Source organism: Pleurodeles waltl, chromosome 2_2, assembly GCF_031143425.1.
Source record: "Pleurodeles waltl isolate 20211129_DDA chromosome 2_2, aPleWal1.hap1.20221129, whole genome shotgun sequence".
In the NCBI taxonomy this organism is placed as follows: Eukaryota; Metazoa; Chordata; class Amphibia; order Caudata; family Salamandridae; genus Pleurodeles; species Pleurodeles waltl.
The window spans coordinates 994,080,708-994,102,220 of record NC_090439.1 but is presented as its reverse complement, the minus strand read 5'-3'; the positions used below and the strand labels follow the sequence as shown (position 1 = coordinate 994,102,220).

The window sequence follows — 21,513 nt, the reverse complement described above, 5'->3', positions numbered from 1 at the left end:
ATGAGAGCTCGTATTATGGTTCTTATGATTTTTGTTGCTTTTGGCCTAAAAAAATATTTGTGCAACCAGTTACCTATGCCTTTTATTCCTGTGCTTTCATCTTTTGCTTTACTCCAGAACCTGTTGCATCTAATTTTTGCAGCTAGTGTGCCCTTTCCTGAGAAGCCTCGTGTTTCTTGATCTTAAAGCCTGGCCTCTCCTACTCGATTCTTTCTGACATGCACTACGTAATTTAAGCAGCGAGGGTCTTCTTTTTGAACTTTTAGTTTCTTTCTTGTTCCCATAAATCCTATTAGTTATTGTGTAGGTTTCCTGCTGTAGGTTACATATTTGGGCAGTTTTCTTGTTTTTGTCTGGCACCCTTAGTCTCTTTTTCCGAGGCCACACTGTTTTATCCCATGTTATGTTTGGGACCTCAATCACCCCATCTTTCAAGCTCCATGTTCATGTTTTGTAAGCGCTGTGTTTTGGAACAGTGATTTCCATTCTGCCAAGCCAATTATTTTGAGCAACGTGTCCCCTATTTTGAAGCCCCGTTTGTTATTCTATCAAGTTCTGTATATGTATTTTTTAAAACCCTATAAGGCCCCATGTTTTGACTCTTCATGGTAGTTTCTTATTCTTGACGTGTATGTGTACGTAGCACGTCCTCTTTTGTTGTTTAGTCTTAACTCTCATGGTAGACCGTTGTCCCGCTTTGAGCTCTTTCGGCCATACACTGTTGAATAATTGTGGTTTCTAAATCAAATTTAAAATACCTTGATATCACATCTCCTGTTAATCATAAAACTTCTAGATCTATTTGCACGTTCCAGCGATATACTTGTCAGAAAAAAACATGTCTTCTGTGTTACTTTGTTTGCACCCATCAAAGACTGTGTCAAAACTGCCCCTGGCCCATGCATGAGGTTAATGTAAAGATAATGTGGCTGTACAGAATCGTAGAATATCTACCTTATTTGTGTTAACTGAGCTGTATTTGTTAGTCGCCGCTGGCCTCAATAGGATTACTTTAAAATGTCTTAAATTCACGTTTTAGTCAACGATGTTACTGGGTTCATATTTATAAAAGCTATTTATTATCTCAGACGAGAAAGGACAGACAACACGTACATCAAGAGGAATGCTGGTGTTTGCCCAGCTAGAGCGTATATCCAGGGAGTTGGTTTACTAGTAGTTCCGTCATAGGTTTGCACTGTTTGAAAAGGTCTGGTGAGCTAAGTCCACTCTGCGGTTCTTCTTTCCGGAAGAGATCAGATCTGGCACTCCCTAAAACACCCAGTTCAATATCAGAAACGCTAGATTGCATGTCCGAGCTCACTTGAGATGTCCGGACAGACTGCCTCGTATCCAGAAATGTGTGCCCATTTTCACTGCCTCGATACTCGCCAGCATCTGATGTAAACTTAGGCGTATTATTGTTTGGGCCTTTTTCCCTTTGATTTTGTGTGTCCTGCAGGGGCCTCTGCTGATCATCTAGTGATGTTCCTTGTGACATTCTGAAGTCTGAGTGTGCCACTTTGACAGCTGTACCCAAGCCACGGTGCTTCCCCAACTCAAGCACCCTTTTATAGGACTGGACAGGTGACACGTTTGAAATCACAGGTAAGGGTGCAGCGAGGTTTGTGTTTTTCAAGCTGGTTGCAGATTTTGCCGAAGTGTAGGATTCAGAATCACTGTCTGAATATCTATACTTTGGGGTAAGCAGTATCGGTTCAGGGCTGCTGTCCAGGGCCTCGGAGAATCTAGCAGTATAGTCAGGGCTGGTGAAATCATCAGAATAGCCAGTATTTTCCAAACTGTCAGTCAGATCTTCGGACTTCTTAGGTCCTGTGCTGCTCCTCGAGCTATGCGGTGCACTCTGCTGGGATCCACCCGCACTGAAGCTCCTGGAGTCTTTATGTTTGCCATGGACGCTGCTGCCTTCGTGGTCGGTGCTGCCACCGCTGTCTGCATCTTGGTGCAATACTTCTGGAAGGGGTGATGGCAGCACACTCTCGGCGGCCCTGTTATTCGAGTAATCTGTCATTTCAGCGTTTTCATTGTGAAGCTTCAAGATACGGTTCTCATTCCGTATGCAGGACTCAAGGTACTTCCTGTCCCTGGTGCCGCCGTCATGGTCCTCGGTCCTGCTGCTCTGGATTAAAGTCTCGACGTTCTCATCGAAGGATGCGCTGTGGACACCCCGCCTGGCTCGCTGGGTGTGCGAACGGCGCCGCTGTGTTGGGCTCCTGGGTGATTTGGACAGGATGCCTCTACTGTTAGATCTGCTGGTCTTGTCTTTGAGGGCCTGCACTTGCTGTTTTCTGAGCCTCTCTCTGCGCTCGTGAAGAATCAGCATGTCCGGGTTGCTTTGCTGCAGGCGCAGCCGAAGAGTATTTGTCAGTCCATATTGGAGTTTCTTCTTAGGTTGCCCTGCGGTTGGCACCGCGCTGTTTTTAACCAGCCCTTTTGCCTTGGGAGTCTCTTTCACATGTTGCGTTTTTGCAGGGGACGATGGTGGAGTCGCAGTAGCCACAGATATGTCCGATCGGTTCCTTTTTAGCTTGGGGGCTGGTGACCTCTGCCCATCTTTGTCTCGAGTGGTAGGGGGCGCAGAGGGATGATCGGTAGGACGGTACAGCCAGGCCAGCTGAGGATGGATACAAGGATTCCGACTCTGAGGGCAGGTGGAGTCGCTGTTCAGGAGAGACAGCTCCAGCAGGAGGGCGTTGAGCAAAGGCAGCTGCCCAAGCTTGCTCGCCATGTCGGGGACACTCATGGCTGCTGTCCTTTGGCTGGGCTTGGCCTCTGGGGGTTCCTGGGCTGGCCTGTGTTCACTTCTCTCGCCATCAGTTGACAGCTCGTCCTCCAGCTCTAAACGCCGGGGCTCTGCCTGGCGCAGCCTGTGGACAGGAGGGTGTTCTGTGGTGAGGCTGCTGTAGTACATCGGGGGCGGGCAAAAGATGTTGGCTTCAATCTCCAGTTCCCGTCTGTCTGGGGCTGCGGGGCCGCGACTCTTCGGCTCAGTCTGCGTGGATGCTAAAGCGGTGTGCTTCTTCCGAGGAGTCCCCGACGGTGGCCCTCCATCCGACTCGATGTTGGGCTCCACAGACACGCTCTCCGGGAGCGCTGCCACCGACACGGCCTCCTTTTTCTCCTTCACAGCAGCTGGGACCGCAGGGTCTTCGGGCGGCCAGGACAAGGCTTTAGAGGGAGGGTCCTGTCCGGACAGCGGGGTCGGGTCTGCAGGCGAGGAGTCGGTGGGAGGCCTCGGCTCGGTTACTGTGCCCGGCTCCTCAGCCTTCTCCTGCGGGGTGGCGGGGCTGATGTGCCGCAGCAGGCCGCCCCCGAGGCACATAAGGCGGTATCCCAAGGAGATCTCCCCCACCGGGCGCCCCAGCAGGTCGTGCAGCGGGTGCACCCCGCGGTGTGCGCCAGTGCTGGGCGTGGGGGCCCCGAGAGGACTCGCCAAGAGGCCCCGAGCGACAGCCGCCAGGGAGAGCGGACAGGTGCCCAACAGACGCGGCAGAGCAGCGTCGGAGGCCGCTCCGCGCAGGTCTAGGAGCATGGCATACAGCGGGCATCGGTTGAGGTGCCCCAGTAGGACCTGGGGGTCTCTGCGGAACAGACACGACTTGCCCCTGCCAAAGTGAAAGAGGAGGCCAGAGGGGGGCGGCGTGCCTTCATCCTCCTCTGGCGGCGGGTGTATCAACAGGGTCGGGAAGTCCAAGAGCCGGAAAGCGACGGCTGGCAGCGGCAGCTCGCCCTCCTGCAGGGGCGGCTCCAGGCGCACCCAGTCTACAAGCAGCTCCAGAGAGAAGAGGCTCTCCGTGCCCACCATGGCGGCTCACTCAGGGAAGCGGGCGGCGCTGTGCTCCCGTGGCAACGACGCGCACCGCGCACTGCACGGCGGGAGGTGTAGTTTCAGGAAGCTGTCGTTGTTTCCTAGGCGACGGATCAAACGTAAGGCCCATGCCCGGAGTGCTAATCTAGAAAGCTCATAGAACGGGGTGCCACCACGGACGCCACGGTGCTCGAAGAGTGCACGTGACGCAGCACTTCCTCTGTAGAAAATTTGCGAAATACGAAGTGTTTGTTACTCGTTCTACTTTTAACTTCGTATTTTGAACCAGCTGTTCCAAGGATGAGTGGAAATTTGTTTTAAACCGGTTACGGCATTATATAATTTAGATTGGTAAACAAATGGGAAGGATGTGCATATTTCTCACAACTCTATCCCCTCTTGTCTCTCTTAATCCCGCCTATATTTTTAAAATTAGAAATGAGGCAGTTTGTAGGACAAAGGGATTTTTAGACACCTCGGTGTACCTCACTGGGTTCTTAACATGCTCTGGAGGTTATTAGTGGTAATACATCCCTTAAAAAAAACGCCAGTTTTTACAACAGACTGTCTATAAGAAGGAACATCTTGAGAATTTTGGGGCCCTTCAGCCAAACGTATTTCGGGCCCCCTCTTCGGTACAGCATTACATTTATGATCCAGTTTCAGTTCTTTCAGGCCCTCTTTGGCCAGGTCACTGACAGCCCAGCCACACTGGCCCAAATTCTAAATGTGTTTACATCTGATATTCAAAAATAATAATGTGTGTTTTCAATCTTGTAACACAGCAGCAGCTCACTCCTATTACTGCAAATAATCCCGGCGACACCCTCTCATTTCTCATACATGAGGTCCTATTTTGATCTAAAAACCCTTTTTAATGGAAGTTACATGAAACATAAACATATTTGTCTGTAATAGACTCTCACACATCACCCTCATTAAAAATAAACTAAAGGAAAACTGTATTTAAAACAATCTGTTAAAAAAATTATTCAAGGTCCTTGAGGTAAGAGTCTCTGCAGAACTACACTGGCTATATCAGACCCCTGAAAAGCTGGGACCCTATGCCTTAAAACGACTCTGCCTAGAAGAAGTTAGTTGATATAATTTTGTCTGCACCTTTAGATTTGCATTGCTCCTTAAAGTTTCTAAAATTTGTCATCATGCATGAACCTATGAAGGAGATGTGGCTTAATGTCTGGGGGGGCCAGCTTTGGAACTGGGAAATCATGTCCTACATGCCAAAGTTTTTAGAAGAACAAATTGGGAGATTAAAAAAATATATATATATATATCTATTGAAGGACAGTCAATTTCAGGTGAGAGACAGAAAAATAAAGCCATTTTCGGCTTTAGAAATCGGGAGTCCTCCGTCTGAATAGGGTCTATTGACATGGATGCCAAGTTCGAGCACGAGCTTTGGCTCAGTATTGTGTTATTCTGGGCAAATATCTCAATGTCTTAAAAAAAAATGCCTTTGTGTATGTAACCTGGTGCTCGCAAAGTGCTCCTACTGCCTTAGTGCAAGTTTGCACTTTATAAAACTGCAAAAAAAAAAAACCTGCACTAGACGCAAAATAATTTTTCTTTTTGCTTATAGACCTTCACACCAGACTCGTTATATACAAAAAAAAATGCACTTCCTCCACACCTTATACAGCACACATGGAAGTGTAGTCATGTTTCAGCTGTATCATCCTTGCCATGAACAAACTAATGTCCATTCCTGCAGCCATACATTAGCCAGCGATTGATTTGGTGTATAATCAGCTATCAACAAAACTGAATACAGCCCACTCTTACTGTATGAGTGAAGGAAGTAAAAACGAAGGTTTCATTTAAAAAATGGAGCTTGTTAGACCGATTAATTGCCTTTTTTGTACTGCTTTCCAATGTCTGTTATTTTTGTTTAAGTTCAGATTCACTAAAGTATATCTGCACCTGTCAAATTACAAAATTAGTATGTGAAATATGCTGTTATTCGTTTATTTTTCAGCTGTGCTGCTTGTTCTTCAGTGTTTTGTTCAACTTGAAATATTAATAAATGTTATGGTGTCCGTAAAGACTGAGTAACGAGTCAGATTCATGACATTCCTTCTGTGTATATTATATATTATTCTATAATGTCTTTAAAGTGCTGTTTAATGCTGTCAAAAATAATGTCGCAATGTTTGAACACTGTCTGCATCTTACCCTAACAACTGTTTTCGTTCAGCAAAACAGTTGAAGAGCATGCTCCTTATGGTGTCTGTGGCTTGTTCTTTTGTGGCATTCGTAAAAAAGAAAATGTTGTTCCCCTCTGCAGATTTTGCTTGAGTAGCATTCTTGTTATTTCTACAAACTGACCCTGTTCTCTCCTATATGCATTGACAAATGCAGTGGACTCTGCACTCATGTGAGAGCTATAAGCTGCACATTGTGTGGCCAGATCACCAAATGTGCACTTATTTTTTCTGTTTGTTGTTTGTGGGTATGCAAAGTGTTTCTATAATTTTTCCTTTATACCCTTATATTTTTGAGCACGCACCTAGAGGTGTAGTATCCTACACTGACTCTCAGATAGTCTTGGTTGGAGTTGAAATGGCTGTTCAGCTGTGTTTGTAATTCCTGCAAAAGTCTTTTATGTACTTGGAGTTTGAAATCTAGTATTATTTCCTTTGCCACTCAGTCATCCAGGTAATCAATGAAGCTAGAAGCATCCCATACTGAGATTACTACTACAGCGAAACAGTGGTTGGGAGACCCCCAATTAAATGCAGTAGGGAAAGTAAGAAAGAATCCGTTGTCGGGTTCATGGAGCGAATGTTCCTATTAGTTAAAGAAACTTTTATAAAACAGGAAACTTTCTTGATTTCCTTTTGATGCCCAGTGTGAGGCACTGAAGTCTAGTCTCTTTCAGAAAAATGTGTCTGCACTTGCAGCTTGGACGGCTTCCTGATGGCCTTAATGAAATTCACTGCCCCTCCTTGGAAACCTAAGGTCTGTTCTGTTAATATCTGAGCGTGGAGTCCCACAGTTAAAACTAGAGATTGCATGACCATGAAGGGACTTCTTTTTATTTTTAGCAAATACACTAGAACTGACTGCGTATTATAAGGGGAACAGAATGATACAGTGGGTCCAAGTGTCTTACTGTTTCCGGACGAAGGTCCTTACACACCTGATAGATGGTATGCTTCATCCTCTGACCCCTCTTGGCACTGATCATAAAACAATCTAAGTGCAAGCTTCCTCCCTTTTGGTTATTGGGGAGCTTTTTTGGGGGGGAGGAGGTGTTCCTTTTTTTATGATTGGAGAGGTATGAACTACTACTTTTCACAAGTTGATTGGGTGTGAGGGTGTAGTGCGGAGGGGATAATAATGGTATAGGATAGAGCTATGTTATGGGGTGACTTATCAGATTTTATCGTGTCCCCCAGTGACAGAGTTAAAAGGAGAATGGGGGATAATTCAAACCACCAACAGAGGCCGACAGGCTCGAAGCTTGCACTCAGATCTTTTTTGACCAGTAGATGGGGGGCCTGATGATGAAGGATGCCACTGAGGGCGTTTGAACTCTAGCAGTGAGACACTTAGACACTTTGTGTTTGTCTGTTTCTCCTATAGGCAGTCAGTTCTGGCGTTTGCTCATCCTAGCAGGTTTTACTGACCGTTCCTTTAAAATCTTCCTGGCCCGACGTGTGTGATGGTAGGATTTCTTTTTTAACCTTATATAGGACTTTTTTTTTTTAAGTATTGACTAGACTAGGCATACATACAATCACCACGCATATCAGTACTTCCCAGTTTTCATAGTTGGTAGTCAAATAATTTCTGGTGCTTCGCTGCATTTACTCTAGCAAAAAAGATACAGCGCCTTTTTTTGCTTGTTTTTTTTTTTTTCGAATGACCCCTTTGAACCACTCAGGCTGCCCCTTGCTCGAAACGTGTGGAATGTTAATTGTTTTGCACTTGGTCTTTTCCCCCAATCCTGCACCCCCCCCCCCCCCCCCTCACCTCTTGTCTTTTCCTTCACCGCCTTTCTCCTTTCCCCTTCCGTCTCTCACAGCAGTCTGAACAGCGTTAACAGTAGTGACTCCAGGTCCAGCGGTTCGCGCTCTCATTCACCCACTTCACACTATCGCTATCGCAGCTCCAACCTGCCACAGCAGCCCCCAATGCGGCTATCCAGCGTTTCCTCTCACGACTCGGGGTTTATGTCTCAGGACGCTTTCCAGTCAAAGTCGCCGTCCCCCATGCCGCCCGAAGCCGCCACGCAGGTGAGCAATGCATGTGTGCGCCTTCTGTTTCCAGAGATTCCAAGCTTGTTCCTTCATACAGATGGGCGGGCAGTGAGAGATGAATGAGCAGCTTTAGCTCTAAACTTCCAAACTATAATCCACAGTGATAAACACTCGGGGTCAACTGAATGACAAAGAGCATGCAAAATGTCTGCCTGCTAAAATTGTGCTACATTCTCACGCCCATCGAATCTCTTTCCACACCTCTTGTAGAGTGCGTTCATTTACTACCCAGCTACAGTCCCAGCAGATTTAAGGGCAAGTGCTTGATGGTGGGAGTTGGTAAATGTTGGTATCTTTTCAGATTATATTTTTAAAGTCTGCCTGTTCGAGTCTTAATTCTTATGGTCCACAAACTACATTTTTGCCATCCTAGATTTTAAATGTCCCCAAATAAGCAAGCGATGAGAACATAAGTCGTGTCAGTAGGCATATTAAGAAAATGTGTGCCTACTATCAGTCATTTCCTTAGCTTGCTGCATAGAAAGGTGGATGTGCTTTCAAAATGAAACCGAAACTCGCAAATGTCTTTGAAATGTGGTTTTCTGGGTCTTGCAAATGTAAAATGTGCTTATGAGTCCGACTGTACCTCCTTGAAGTTTAAGATACAGAGCCTTCATAGAGTAATGGAGAAGGGGCACTAGTGCTTCCCACACACTTACACCTTGTGCACCTACAATGTACAAAAAACGGGAGCGTGGTCAGTTTCACTTTTATTTGGGTTTCACACAGAAAATCTAGGGAGGCTAGAAAATCATTTTGTTTGAATGTTTGGGTATAGCATTTTTTTTTGCGAATTAACTATAATATTTTTGCCCTCTTGATAGCTTGTCAGGCCCACGTCTGTCGCAGTGCTTCTGCTGTGTTGGCAGATACATAGCATTACTTTCTTAGAAACGTCTTGCTTTACTAACCGCTTTACGCTGTTTTACTTGGCCCCACAGTTGATAAAAACAACATGCACCGTCTGCGTTGGAAGCACTAACTTCTCTCGGGCCTTGAAACTACCCTTTTAAAAGGTGTTTTGCTTTGCTTTCCTTTGAGCTCCAGCCTGGCTTATGTCTGACTCTCCAGAAGCTCCCAGACAGTGATAAGGTTCACAGGGTGTACGATGGGATAGGTCTGGGCTGGCGCGTGGAGATGGTGTGTAGTGGATTTTACGTAGTAGGAATGCTGGAGTATGGCCATTTGTTGTACCTGGAGTGTTTGTGTGTTGTGATTCAAAAATAACAACTGCTAATTAACTGAACTGTGATGCTGTTAATAAGTCCAAAAAGATATTGGCAATCTTCAGTATTCTGTGCCTATTGCCTGTGACAAACGTCACCATTGGTAGTCCAAAGTTAGTCTGTGCTCAGAACAGTCCCCAGTAGTTATTTCCCACGGGACATACTCCAAAATGATTATTCTTCAGCCTTTTGTGTCGAGTTGCAGTTTCTGCATACTGGTTTACTGCTCACAACAAAGACTGAAGGCGTGTGAGCTCTAGAGTAAAATCTCCCCTGTCCGTAATACTTCTGTATGCGGTGTGTTCTGCATATAGGAACCAGTAGAAGTATGTATCAGAGCACAAGTGGTGCCATAGTATAGCTGGGCATGGCTCAGGCCCTGTGCTGCAAATTCAGTGAGAAGCCAGAACCCAAGTCACAGGATGGTCAACGAGCAGAGGAAAAACCAGTCATAAATGCAATAGTTTATATTTTCAGTGAAGCCAGATCCTTGCCCCGTGACAAGCAAGCATATTTAGAGGCGCTGCAGAGATGCTGAGACCTTGCATTCATTTCGTCCATGCTCTTCCTTGTAGGTGTATGATCATGTTTTAGGCCCTGCTTGGAGACAGCGCTTTCCCCAAGGTGGATGATGTTAGCACTGATAATGTTTACGTGTAATATGCAGCTAACCCCAACCTCTGTGTCTGCTTTACTGCACATAAATGGCAGAATGCTATAGATGTTTTAACAGTGTCTGAGTTTTTAACCCTTGCTTGTTTTTCTCACTTCCTCTTCTTTCCATGTGTGTGCCTATATATGTACCTTTCTTCCTTTCCGTCATGGCATGCGGTCTCTCTCCCCATCCGCTCTTCCTTCTGGCTGCGATGCTGTGCTCTGTGCTGAAGAATTCGTCAAGCTCTGCCTCTTCTGAAGCCTCTGAGACCTGCCAGTCAGTGAGCGAATGCAGCTCCCCCACCTCAGTGAGCTCAGGCTCCACCATGGGGGCCTGGGCTTCGACAGATAAGGTGAATCCCTCCTCCCCAATACCGGTGCATTCACGTAGTTAACACAATGACAGCAGTAACTGTGACTAGAAGGCATCATGCTTCGATATGACATTGTTCAGATACTCAAACGCAAAGGAACTCGTGTTTTAGTAGACTCTTCAGTGTGAAGGAAGACTTCCATGGTTTGCTGCAAAGTAAACGTGTAATTCCGTCATACACTTATAAAAATTCGATCCATGTGTGAAAACACGTTGCTGTTTTACTATGGAAACCTCATGCTCTCAAGCGAAAAAAATGAAGTTGTATATCCGATAGCACTGCTTGCTCAACAGGGTCTTCACTATTTCACTTTTGTTCACAATTTAGTTTGGGTCATCAAACTAAACATACTATTTTACAGTCACAGGCTTGATAATAGCAAAGGAGAATGTTTACATATGCAGCACTGTTTTTCACCTTTAATATTTCCAGTGTCGGGAACCCTTGCGAGTTAACAGCATGGTTTGTGAATCAGGGATGCCCAAAAGAATACAGGAACAAAGTGGAAAGAAGCATTAGCAGTAGGTCTGGCTTATGAATGAAAGTGCCTTCTGTGTCACTGGTTGGTGTAAACACTCAAGTCCTCATACAAAGCACTCTGTCACTCATCTTTGCACTCATGCATCCATTCATCATCCCACTGACTGCTGCTTCCATTCACCCTCTGACACAACCTCAATAAAACACATACAAACTCAACAACAAATACAGGGTAAATTAAAGAATAGAAGTAGAAAAAAGAAAACATGCTGCCTGCTAAACACAGCAGGCATATGTTTGCAACAACAAAACTAATCATAGCTGCGGGTGTCTGTCTTGCAAAGGTATTGTAAATATTCCATCATTGTCTTAAAGTTCACACATGGCTGCCACATAATAAATTAATAAGTTGCCCACCTGGGAATGAACGCATTCCATAACGATCTCCTGGTTAAGAGGAGGTTGCCACGTAGAGTGCAGAGCAGATTAATTGAGCAGCGTGCAAGCAACCCTCTAGCACTAACCGTACCGCTGTAGAATACTCCCTAAGAAACATTAAAATAAAAAGAGCCCAGCCCAGATAGTTAAGCACACTTATCATGTGGATGCACATATGTGATCAGAAAATGCCATCATTCACAAGCCAAAATAGCCAATGCCTGATGCAGACTGAACCATTACCCCGTGCAGTTCACTTTCACGGATGGAGCAGAGTGTAAATGACAGAAAGACCAATGACAAAACAGTGGACCCAGAGACCCTCTATCTATATGTATGGATGCACTATTTAACTAGATGATCCTAAAAGGAATTAGTACAGTGCACATTTTCCACCCTTAGGGCTGCCAGAGGCAATAACCAGCATCAAAGTCATTCCAGCAAGAGGTGTCTTGCATTTCATATAACAAAATACCTATCTGCAGGCTTTAATTCAGAAAATAACTATCCACCCATAAATGCCTGCTGATTGTAATATATGGTTTTCACAATCGATATGTCAAGCCTAATGTGTTCATCTTTTACAATAAAAAGATCAGACCTGTGGCAACCAAAATATTTTCCTAGTGAACCATTCAGGCCTGTAGCTGTTACCAATAACAGCCCCAAAACCAACTTAAGCATTCTGTAATGAGCATAAGCTATCCTAAAAGGCAACCAATATGCATGTAGTCATAAAATTACATAGTATACAAAACAAGGATGCTGATAGTATGGATCTTCTACACTCAGTTTGTCAGAGGGAGTAACAAGCACCAAAATGCTTGCCTACTACAGTAATCTGTGAGATTCCATGTAATAAAATACCTAACTGTAGGGTTTAATACACCATAAGTGCAATCTACTCTTAAATGCCTATTGACATTAACATATGTTTTTCACAATCAGCATGCCGGGCCTACTGCCTTTATTGTAATTTTTCATTATAAACAATCAAGCCAATAACCTTTATCATTGACTCCCTAATTCGGAGTTAAGCTCGGAAGAATCCCCCAGGCATCATGGGGAACTTCAGAAATCAGGCCCAATTAGCTTAGGACTAAACCTACGTAGTTTCACGCAGATTCATAGAATAAGTTGGGCCTTGTTGGCTAAGCTGAAGTTCAGCAAATAAGAAGAGCCCACATTGATACCTGTAAGCAATTAGAGATGTAAAAGATATTCATTGTAATCCCCAAGTGATGGAGATTGTCTCGTTTTTATCAAGCTGTAACACCAAATAAAGATCCAAGTTCAAAAAAATACCTTTATCGTTGGCTTGCCACCATAAGCAACACAGATCTTCTGTTTTGTTTATATGCCTTCATACAAGGCAACCATAAGGTATACCATAATGAAATTACAAATATGTACACAATTCGGCTGTTAAAATAATACAAAGTCCCTGCTAATAGAGCCTAATAAGGGTTACCACAATGTGAATCGTCTATCCCTGCAGATTCTTCAGGTGGGTAGCTGCACCAAAACCCTTGCTTACTACTGTAATCTGTGAGATTCCATGCAACATGCCTCAAAGTGCCTGCCTAGAGACATTTGCACTGTGTGATAACAAAGCACCCCTAAAAGATGTTTCCTATAACACACATTTTTAAAAATAAGTAAAGCCTACTTGCTTTGTTTAAACTTTTTTTTATAAACAGATCACCCCTAAGGAAACTGACTTATCCTTTCCCAGTGAATTGATAAGGCCTCTATCCTTTGGTTTGACGCTGTATGCAGCACAGGCCTATAGAAGAATAGAGAAGCTGTCAGCAATCAGGCATACATTTATAAAATTACAAATATGTACAGAATTACAGTTGGCCAACCAATATGCAGCCCCTATCAATAGGGTCCAACAGTAATCTGGACACCCAAACCATTGCTTACTATAAAAATCTGTGAGATTCCAATGCAACATATAAATACCTACTTGTATGCCTTAATATATAGTACTATCAATTCACACCTAATTGTCTGTCAACTCTAACATATGTTTTTTTTTTTTTTTTTTTTTACAGTAAATACATCAGGCCTAGTGCCTTTATCACAACTGTACATACTAAACAGATCAGGTCTGTAGTCATACATAACCAGCTCAGTCCTGCTACATAAAGTACAAGCTATGCTGCAAGCTAAAAAGTGCAATACATGCAGTCTTTTCAGTGGAAGCATGCACATTCAGCACAATCTAATCCTGTACTCAAGGGGGTCAACACGTAGCTGGAGCTTAAGTCCTTCTTTCACTAGGTCTCGGAGTGCTCTTTTTTGTTGATCACATTATGTCCGGTGACAACTGCACTGTCAAGAGAGACACAAAATCTATGTTGGTCAATGACTGTCCTCCTCTATCTGTACCTCTGCCAAAATACAGTAAATTATCTATTTATCAAAAACCCGTTAGTAGCACTACAATGTTATGGTTGTCCCCCCGAAAGTTCAAGCTCTGGCAGCTGGATAAATAAACAAAATTATCACAGCTGCACGTAGGGTAAGCACTTTCTTATGCAAGCTAACAACATTTGCCAAATCAAACATGTACTGCTGACTCAACAAGTGGGCGGAGCCAAAGCCTCTCTCCTTGTGATTCTCTCATAATAGTCTCGCAACAGCTACTTTGTCGAGCTAGACCATAAAAATAAATATAAAATCCTGTACTGCTACAGAGCTATAAATGAATGGTGACATTTAGAACAGGTTTAACAGTAAAGTCATGCCTTCTTTTCCTTTGAGTTATTCTAAATTCATGTGTCTTCAGAGCTCATATGCTTTTCCCGAATGTTGCTCATTAATTTGTTGAGTACATTCTATAATTCTAATTGGAAGTAATTGGCGCATATGCATGGTTCTTGTCTTAAACATGAACATTGTTTAAGAATTGTTTTGGCAGATCCCATAAGTAATAGGGTTACACATATGGCAATATTGTGTACTTGCAAGCAGTTCACAAAGGCTACTTTGTTGCAGGGAAGAGAAATTCAATATTTTTAAAACAAATCTAAGCAAATGTCTTGCAGTGTTTTAAGGATGGTGAGCACCACCTTATCAAGATGAGCTTTAAAACCATGCCAAATATTTTCCTGAGGATTGTCTGCAAATAAGGCTCCCAGATTTCTGTTTTTACTGATTTTTACAGATAAATACAGTCAGAAAACAATGTGTTTCCTGCCTGTATTCTTTTTTTAAAGCGGAAAAATAGAGAAAACTGTTCTTCTTTTCATTGACTCTCCTTGCTGTAGTTCAATAATTCCAGGCCGACAGTTGAGCAGATAGACTTCATGTAGAGTTAAAAAAAAAAAAAAAACCAGCATTACATTTCTTTAAATACAAGCATATGTTAACAATGTTTTTACCTAATGCTAATATTTACCTGTGGGTATAGCGTTTTGTTATATTTGGCTGCTTAATTAGCTAAAACGTGACACGTAGCAAAATGTGAGTGCATGTTTATCAGTTAAATAAATGCAGAAATAAGAGTTTTATGCCTCCATTTACTCTCAAAACACAAAGTAAATATGGAAACATACCAATAAAATGTCCACAAAAGAAATATGGATAACTACAGATGGAACTGTTAAGAAAAATAAATACAGTTAAACCAGGATCCCCAACTGTAAATTACTCCAACTGGGTCTCACCACCAAGTCATCCAAGATTAGATACATCCAATTTGGTGTGAGAGTGAATGATTATGCAGTTGCGTGGGTCTTGCAACCGGTTCTGCCATTTTGATTTCAAATGCCTTTATGGCTGGGTGTTAAATGTTACAAAAGTACATGGTATCTGATTTACTTTTGGTTGTGCCTCCTGCAGGTCTGACCTCAGGTGTCTGCCAATGCTACCTGCGCGTCTGTTGTTAAGAGGCCTTTTGTCAACTGCTGATATGATTATCTGTTTATTCTCCCACTGGAGCATGGTGCTTTGGTCAACGTAGAGCGAGTTAGCCCGGCTTTAAGGAGAAGGGAATATACTGAAGGGTAGTGTTGGGTCTGGAACATTTGGTTAGTTTGTTGTAGGCGTGATCCATTTTACATGTACTATTCAGCATTAAACAGAAGCTGCTGTTCATTTGTTTGTTTTACTTGTTTGTGTTGACTTCCTAGCCATTCTGTGCAGGTTGAGCAGAAGTTCTTGATTGCCATCATGCTAGCATTTCCATTGACAGGTGTTTTTTGTAAGGCAAGGATTGTCACATCTGCTTGTCAGTTGTAGCTGTCGAGGTCCAGGGGTTTGCACTGGTAGGAAGTCACAATATCAAATATATTATACTGAGTGTTATATAGGAAAAAGCTGAAGTCTATGATTATGAGCCACACAACTTCAAATTTTAGTTATGATGATGTGTTGTATCCCCCCCAGCACCAAATTCTCTTATTTTGATTCCAAAGTATATATATCCAAAAATACTCTGCTGCTTCCAGGAAAGTCATATAGAGCTGATTTACAACTGCCGGTGACAGAGAGGACGGCATGTTACATTTCAAGTTTATATCAATGTGCTAATGTCGCCATTCCAGTCACAAAGTAGACAGGCCTTTTCTTTTGCATCCCATGCATAGAGATGAGCATTGTGAATCAGAGATTTGATTTGCCAATTTGAATTTCCTAATCTTAAATTAAGTTTATTTTTGCAATCTGCTCCAACCAAATTACATACAGGCCTACTTATACATATGCAAAGACCAGCTACTCTTAGCATCTGTTAAATATTACTCATCTTTAAATCAATCATTGATGTATTTGCACGTGGTATTTTGTGAAAGTTTTACCTTTTGTTTATTTTATCCCAAATGCATCAAATCCACCATCATTTATTCTCATCCAGCGTTATATTGACCTTTTTCTGTTTGTTTTCCTTTGTTTTGTTTGTCTCCAGTTATCCAATGGGTTTTATCACTGTAGTTTGTCAAGTGAGCCATTCCTAGCTTCAGTTGGTGCAGGTCCTTTCCCTCATTACCCGCCTGTTTCCCGTCCCTGGACCCGGTCTAGCTCTGTGCACCTTACAGACTATCATCATTATTACACCATTGGGCCTGGCATGTTACCATCATCTAAGATTCCTAGCTGGAAGGTTTGTGTTTTTTGTTTTGTTTTGTTTTTTGCACCATCTTTTAAATCTCCAAATCAGCATTTGCCACCATGCACGTCATTCTTAATTGCAGTGTGTTTTATGTCATAGAGTATCTTATTGAACTGTTGTAATACATTGAAAGTTTTCTATAGACTTGCTTCAGCACACTGCTTCTAGGAAGCCAGTCAGATTGGGGATTATAGTCTACTAAGGGTGATTATCAAGAGTGTGGGGTGTAGTACAGCAGCGACTGAAGCCATTAAAGAGGACTCTTGAAACGACTCAGAAATTGAATCACTTATCCAGTGTACCAAAAACCAGAAACCAAGCTGCAGCTAAACACATTTGCAGTTGATTTAGAGGGGAGTTTAAATCTCAGCAGAAGCTTTCCAGATTCATGTACCCAAAGTCTTCAGTTTCTTGCTCCTTCACATCCCGTCTCCATGGAGATTCGGTTGCCAGCCATGGCTGTTTAGCTTTTTGTCTTGCAAGTCTCTGAGGGCTCTTCAATTAGTGACCTAAACCAGCTGCTAGGACTACACACCTGGGAGCAGGTATTGTTAGCAAAGAGACAGAAGGAGCAATAGTAATCTCCGCGGGTGTCGTCATGTCCCCATCCCTCCGTGGTGCTCGTCCATTAGGCGTTGGGTTGAACACATAGCGCTGTCGGGGAAGCATGGGCGCCTTTTTGCTTCTAAGGGCCACTGATTTATCCTTCCTGGTCCCTCCCTCCCATCATAGCCATCTCTCTGCAGGCTTAAAAAAAATCAAGCGAGGAAAAGACTATAGGGTGCCACTACCGATAACTACCTCCATAGGTATTTCCCCCTTCTGAATATGCTGCTCATTGCCTGGACCTGCTTTCCTCACGTGCTTCAACTGCTCATGCGCTTTGTAATTGCGAGTGGTGCCTGACATTATGTTGTGCTGCATTCTGTAATGGGCTTCCACTTCCTGGAGGCCATGGCACAACTCAATTCTTGACAGCATCTTGCTCTGCCAACATACAATTCTGGGCTCGGAAAGAGAGCCTTTGGCCTCAGGAAAGCAAGTCATCAGACATCAGCACCTTCTCCTCTTGTGGAAACTAAAGTCAAAGGGGAAACCTACTTTTCAGTGGGAAGTCTGCTGTAGAGAAGGATGCAAAATACATCAGTCGATCCCCTACCTATCCCTAAAGCCAGATGACAATGTCTTATTCAAGGCGGTGGCCTCCCATGGAGGCAGGAGTAAACAGAAATAATATCCTTGGAAATCAGCACTAAGGCTGGCCTCTTGGATATAAATCGGCAATAGAATTTTTTTAATAAATCTTTTGAGTTAGACACTGAAGGCTGTGTGTCGTATACGATAAGGATCGTGAAGCAAAAGAGCGAACAGTGATTATCCACAGTTCTCAGGGCTGGCTGAAAGATACCTAGTCAAGAATTAATGTTTAGATTACATTTTTGTAAAGCAACCTATGTCTCCTAAACACAGTATTAAAGGGAAGAAGAAGGTAGTCTGGTCTTAGTTTCACATTTGTCCAGCTGAATATTTTGGAAATCACCATAAATGATTAAACCTAATTATTGCACGTTTCCAATATAAACTGTACTTACAGCTCTGCTCATGTTGCGAAGAAGATAATATTCAGACTATCAGACATGCCACAGTGGTTGCCCATTGTTACTGGGTAGCTAGTTAGTTTTTCAGGAAGGTATGCCACCTTTCACAACTCTCTTCACAGGTTTGTCATTAGCAGAACATTTAGTTATTTTTAGTGATACTTCATAGTCATTTACGGGAGATTTTTATGGAGTATTTGCTAGCATCATTTTTTATTTGCAGTCTGTTCAGAATCTACATTTAAATTGCATTAAAAGCAATTTAGGAGATAGATGAAATACTAAATAAAACTTTTATATTGGGTTGGATATGTTAGCTTTGTTGGATTCAAGTTTATCTGTTTGTAACTCTACTAATCTAGGGAGTGTTTAATGGCCACGTAATGGTATAGTTTGCTTAACAAAAATACTAACGTTTGTCACGCCAAAGCCATCTTGTAGCGATGGTACGATGTGTGCTGAGCAAGCATTCAATTGACGCATCACTGCGTTGCCTGAGATTTGGAAGAGGGTATGTGCTTGTGCTACAGGTGACTAACAGATATATCCTGTTTAGGACTGGGCTAAGCCAGGTCCATACGATCAGCCTTTGGTGAACACCCTTCAGCGGCGTAAAGAAAAACGTGAGGTTGATCCTGGTGGAGGAGGAGGCCAAAGTGCCCAACCTGTGCAGAGTGACGAGGGGCAGCGACCTCGAAGCATGACTGTCTCAGCCACCTCCAGGGTAATGTTCTACTTGTTAGAATTGTCAATGCACGCGGATCAGAGCGCTGGTCTGGATGAGTGTTCGTAACTCAATATTTATGTTCACAGTGCATCCATTACCTTGGCCACTGCCACCCAATTTTCCACTGCTTGAATCAAATGCAAGAGAAATCCTCTGAAATGTTATACATAAACCACCTAAAAGCATAATTGAATTAGATGATGTAACCCTGGGGTGGCTGATACCGCAGGGTTGAATAATAGTTCTAAACTAAAAAAATCAGTTTGATAAACTGCATAACACGTAGACATTTTACTCACTTGTAAGATTGAATCTTATGTCTAAACAATACAAAACCTTATAAAAAATACGTTTAGGTTGATTAGTTAAGCTTGGTGCAGAAAGGGAGTTAGGAAGGGGGTGCCAAGCTCTTGGCAGTATGCATTTCTTCTACAACATTAGTAGGGCATTATTATCACTGTCTTAAACTGCACATCACACCTCGTCTAAGGAGATTAGGTAATGTCTACCCTGATTGAAAAGACTGTTGGGCAGAGGTACGAGGGAAAGCCACTATTGACTGGTAAGTAGGGTTCAACTCTATGCCAAATAGAAAGCCACGTTTCCCTTCATGCTGCCATGTTTGAGCTTTCAGTGCGAGTCTGCGTTTTATTCAAGACCATGAGCTTTGATGATGCAAATCAGTGGCCACGCATAGAGGTCATGCCATACAAATGTCTACTCTGTGAACTCATAATTAGAGCTGAAGAGATTTCTATCTGTCTTTAATAGGGAAAACACTTCTTTCAGAAACACTTTAATATGTTACAAAGCCGAATATTAGATAGTTAGCAACAAATAGCCACTTATAGATGTGGTGAACATTATTGACGTATAATTGAAAGAAGAGGGTGTTAGTACACTGCCAGAATAATGCCATAATATACATTTTACGGTATGATAAAAAGATTGATGGGTTTGAGGGCTAGGGCCAGGAGCCAAAGTGGGCGGGCTATAACAGGAGGGACTTGTGTGTGGGTTCTTGACCTTTGAGAGGGATGTCTTGAGAGAACACTTGAATACTAGAAGGGGGCGTAGGCTTAGAGCTATTTGAGAAGAATATTCCAGTGGAGTGAAGTGAGTAATTCAAAGAACTTTGATTGTGCACAGGGTAGTTTAGGGACAGAGCGGTAATTACATTTTTCCAAACACAATCCGTATGAGAGGGACTATTGGAAGTCTTCTTTCTAGAGAGAAGTAAAGAGGTAGCTTGTCTTGTACTCCCTTAAAGACCAGGCTGAGCAGTTTAAACATTGACATATCAGTCGGCTTGGTGGCAGGACGGAAACATCCTTTGTATGTCGGTCTTTCTGTCTCATTAGATAATATAAAATATGTATTTTCCAGAGATGAAAATCTAATTCAGTAGAGAGTGGAACACTGCGGAAGGCTATTTTCGAGGCCGGTGCATTAATTAAACTATCTCATGACGCGAGTGTTAATCAGGGACATAGAAGTGCTGAATGGAACTTGTAAATGGAATCTGGCTTCCATAGCAGTAGAGCCAAAATAGAAGCCAGGTTCATGCTGTAATCCAGTAGCAGTCCATGAACGCTAGCAGAGAGAAAGGATAGTAGTAGTTTGACGGGTGAGGGACGTGTTCAAGTGATGATGGGTGAAGTGATTTGAATGGTAAAGGTGGTGGGAGGTGTGCAATATTGGAAACTGGCTGTATAGCAAGCAAGGAGTTTTTATTGAAAATGTGTGATAGAAGTGGATTTTGTTTCTCTCAACTGCATAGAGGAGACAGGAGGAACTTACAGTGGGGATGGTATGCTTGGAGAAGGTGGTATACAAGGAGACAAAAGGAGAGAGTGCATGATTGAGCATTCCAGAATGCGCTCTGGTAGGGGTGCGGGCAGAAAGTGTGAGGAGCACCAGCAGGCAGTACAGTCATGAGTGGGTTGCAGGGCAGGTGAGCTAGCTGAGCTCTGTGCTGATATCTCCTGTTAAAATAGTGATGGGGATGACCGCTGTGAATGTTGCCGAGGTTGAAGAAGGTGAGACTGGAGGAACAGTGGCTGTGGTGAGTGGCAGAGTTGAGAACTGTGGATACTTATGTGAGTGTAGTTTCAGGTAAAACCTGGAAGTCAAATTGTAGGTTATTAAGTACGTTTTGAGAAGTAAGGTAAAGGACAAGCTGGTTGAATATTAGGCAGTCAATTATTTTCGAAATTAAGGGACATTGGGGAAAAAGGACAGTAGTTAGACAAAGAGAAAGGGTCAGCTATTACTTTTTTGAGCAGTCATAGAACTGTGGCAGATTCAAAGTGAGAAGTGTTGGTGGCAGGGATACAGATGCCTGGATGAGAAGGCCAGTGGTTTGAAGGTTTGAGAGGTGATATAGTTAAATGGAGCCCAGGAGGAGCTGGACTAAAACACGTGGATAGGTTATGCTGGGACAGATAGTAAAAGGTGGGTTAGCAGAGGATGTGGCTAGGGCGGAGAATAGGAGGGTAGGGGCACTAAAGAGGATGCCGAAAGCGTTCCTGATAAGGAAGATATTCAAGAGAAATCTCTCTCCACATTGTTGGAATGAGTGGTCATGACATTGGGACGGTGTAAGTTTACTTGGGACATGAGAGTTTAATGTGTATGACAATTGGGGTTGCTGTGATGTGTGGAAATTAGTTCATGGCAATATGCAATTTTGCGGAGTCTAGTGTGGCTGTAAAGGTGTTCAGGGCCTTCGTAAATGTTTTCCTGGTATTTGGAGTTGCATAATGCAGCATCAGTTAGAGGGGGTAGT

The 21,513-nt window shown here is 43.2% G+C and overlaps 2 protein-coding genes across 7 annotated transcripts in view; one reads left to right on the top strand and one right to left on the bottom strand.

Moving 5' to 3' along the window:
* The window catches only part of MTSS1 (MTSS I-BAR domain containing 1), a 451,322-nt gene that overhangs the window by 411,523 nt on the left and 18,286 nt on the right, over nt 1-21,513 (top strand). Inside the window, exons 10-13 of one of the 6 annotated variants that reach the window (XM_069220724.1) lie at nt 7,959-8,085; nt 10,223-10,342; nt 16,197-16,391; nt 18,555-18,722. In XM_069220724.1, the coding sequence (XP_069076825.1) occupies nt 7,959-8,085; nt 10,223-10,342; nt 16,197-16,391; nt 18,555-18,722 (610 nt within the window). Of the gene's footprint in view, nt 1-7,874; nt 8,086-10,222; nt 10,343-16,196; nt 16,392-18,554; nt 18,723-21,513 lie in introns of all 6 variants that reach the window. The other 5 variants (XM_069220723.1, XM_069220729.1, XM_069220725.1 and 2 more) reach the window with 5 other exon arrangements.
* Nucleotides 1,057-3,856, bottom strand: MAP10 (microtubule associated protein 10). The gene has a single exon (XM_069220722.1). The coding sequence runs from the start codon at nt 3,821-3,823 to the stop codon at nt 1,142-1,144; it is 2,682 nt and encodes an 893-aa protein (XP_069076823.1). The 5' UTR covers nt 3,824-3,856; the 3' UTR covers nt 1,057-1,141.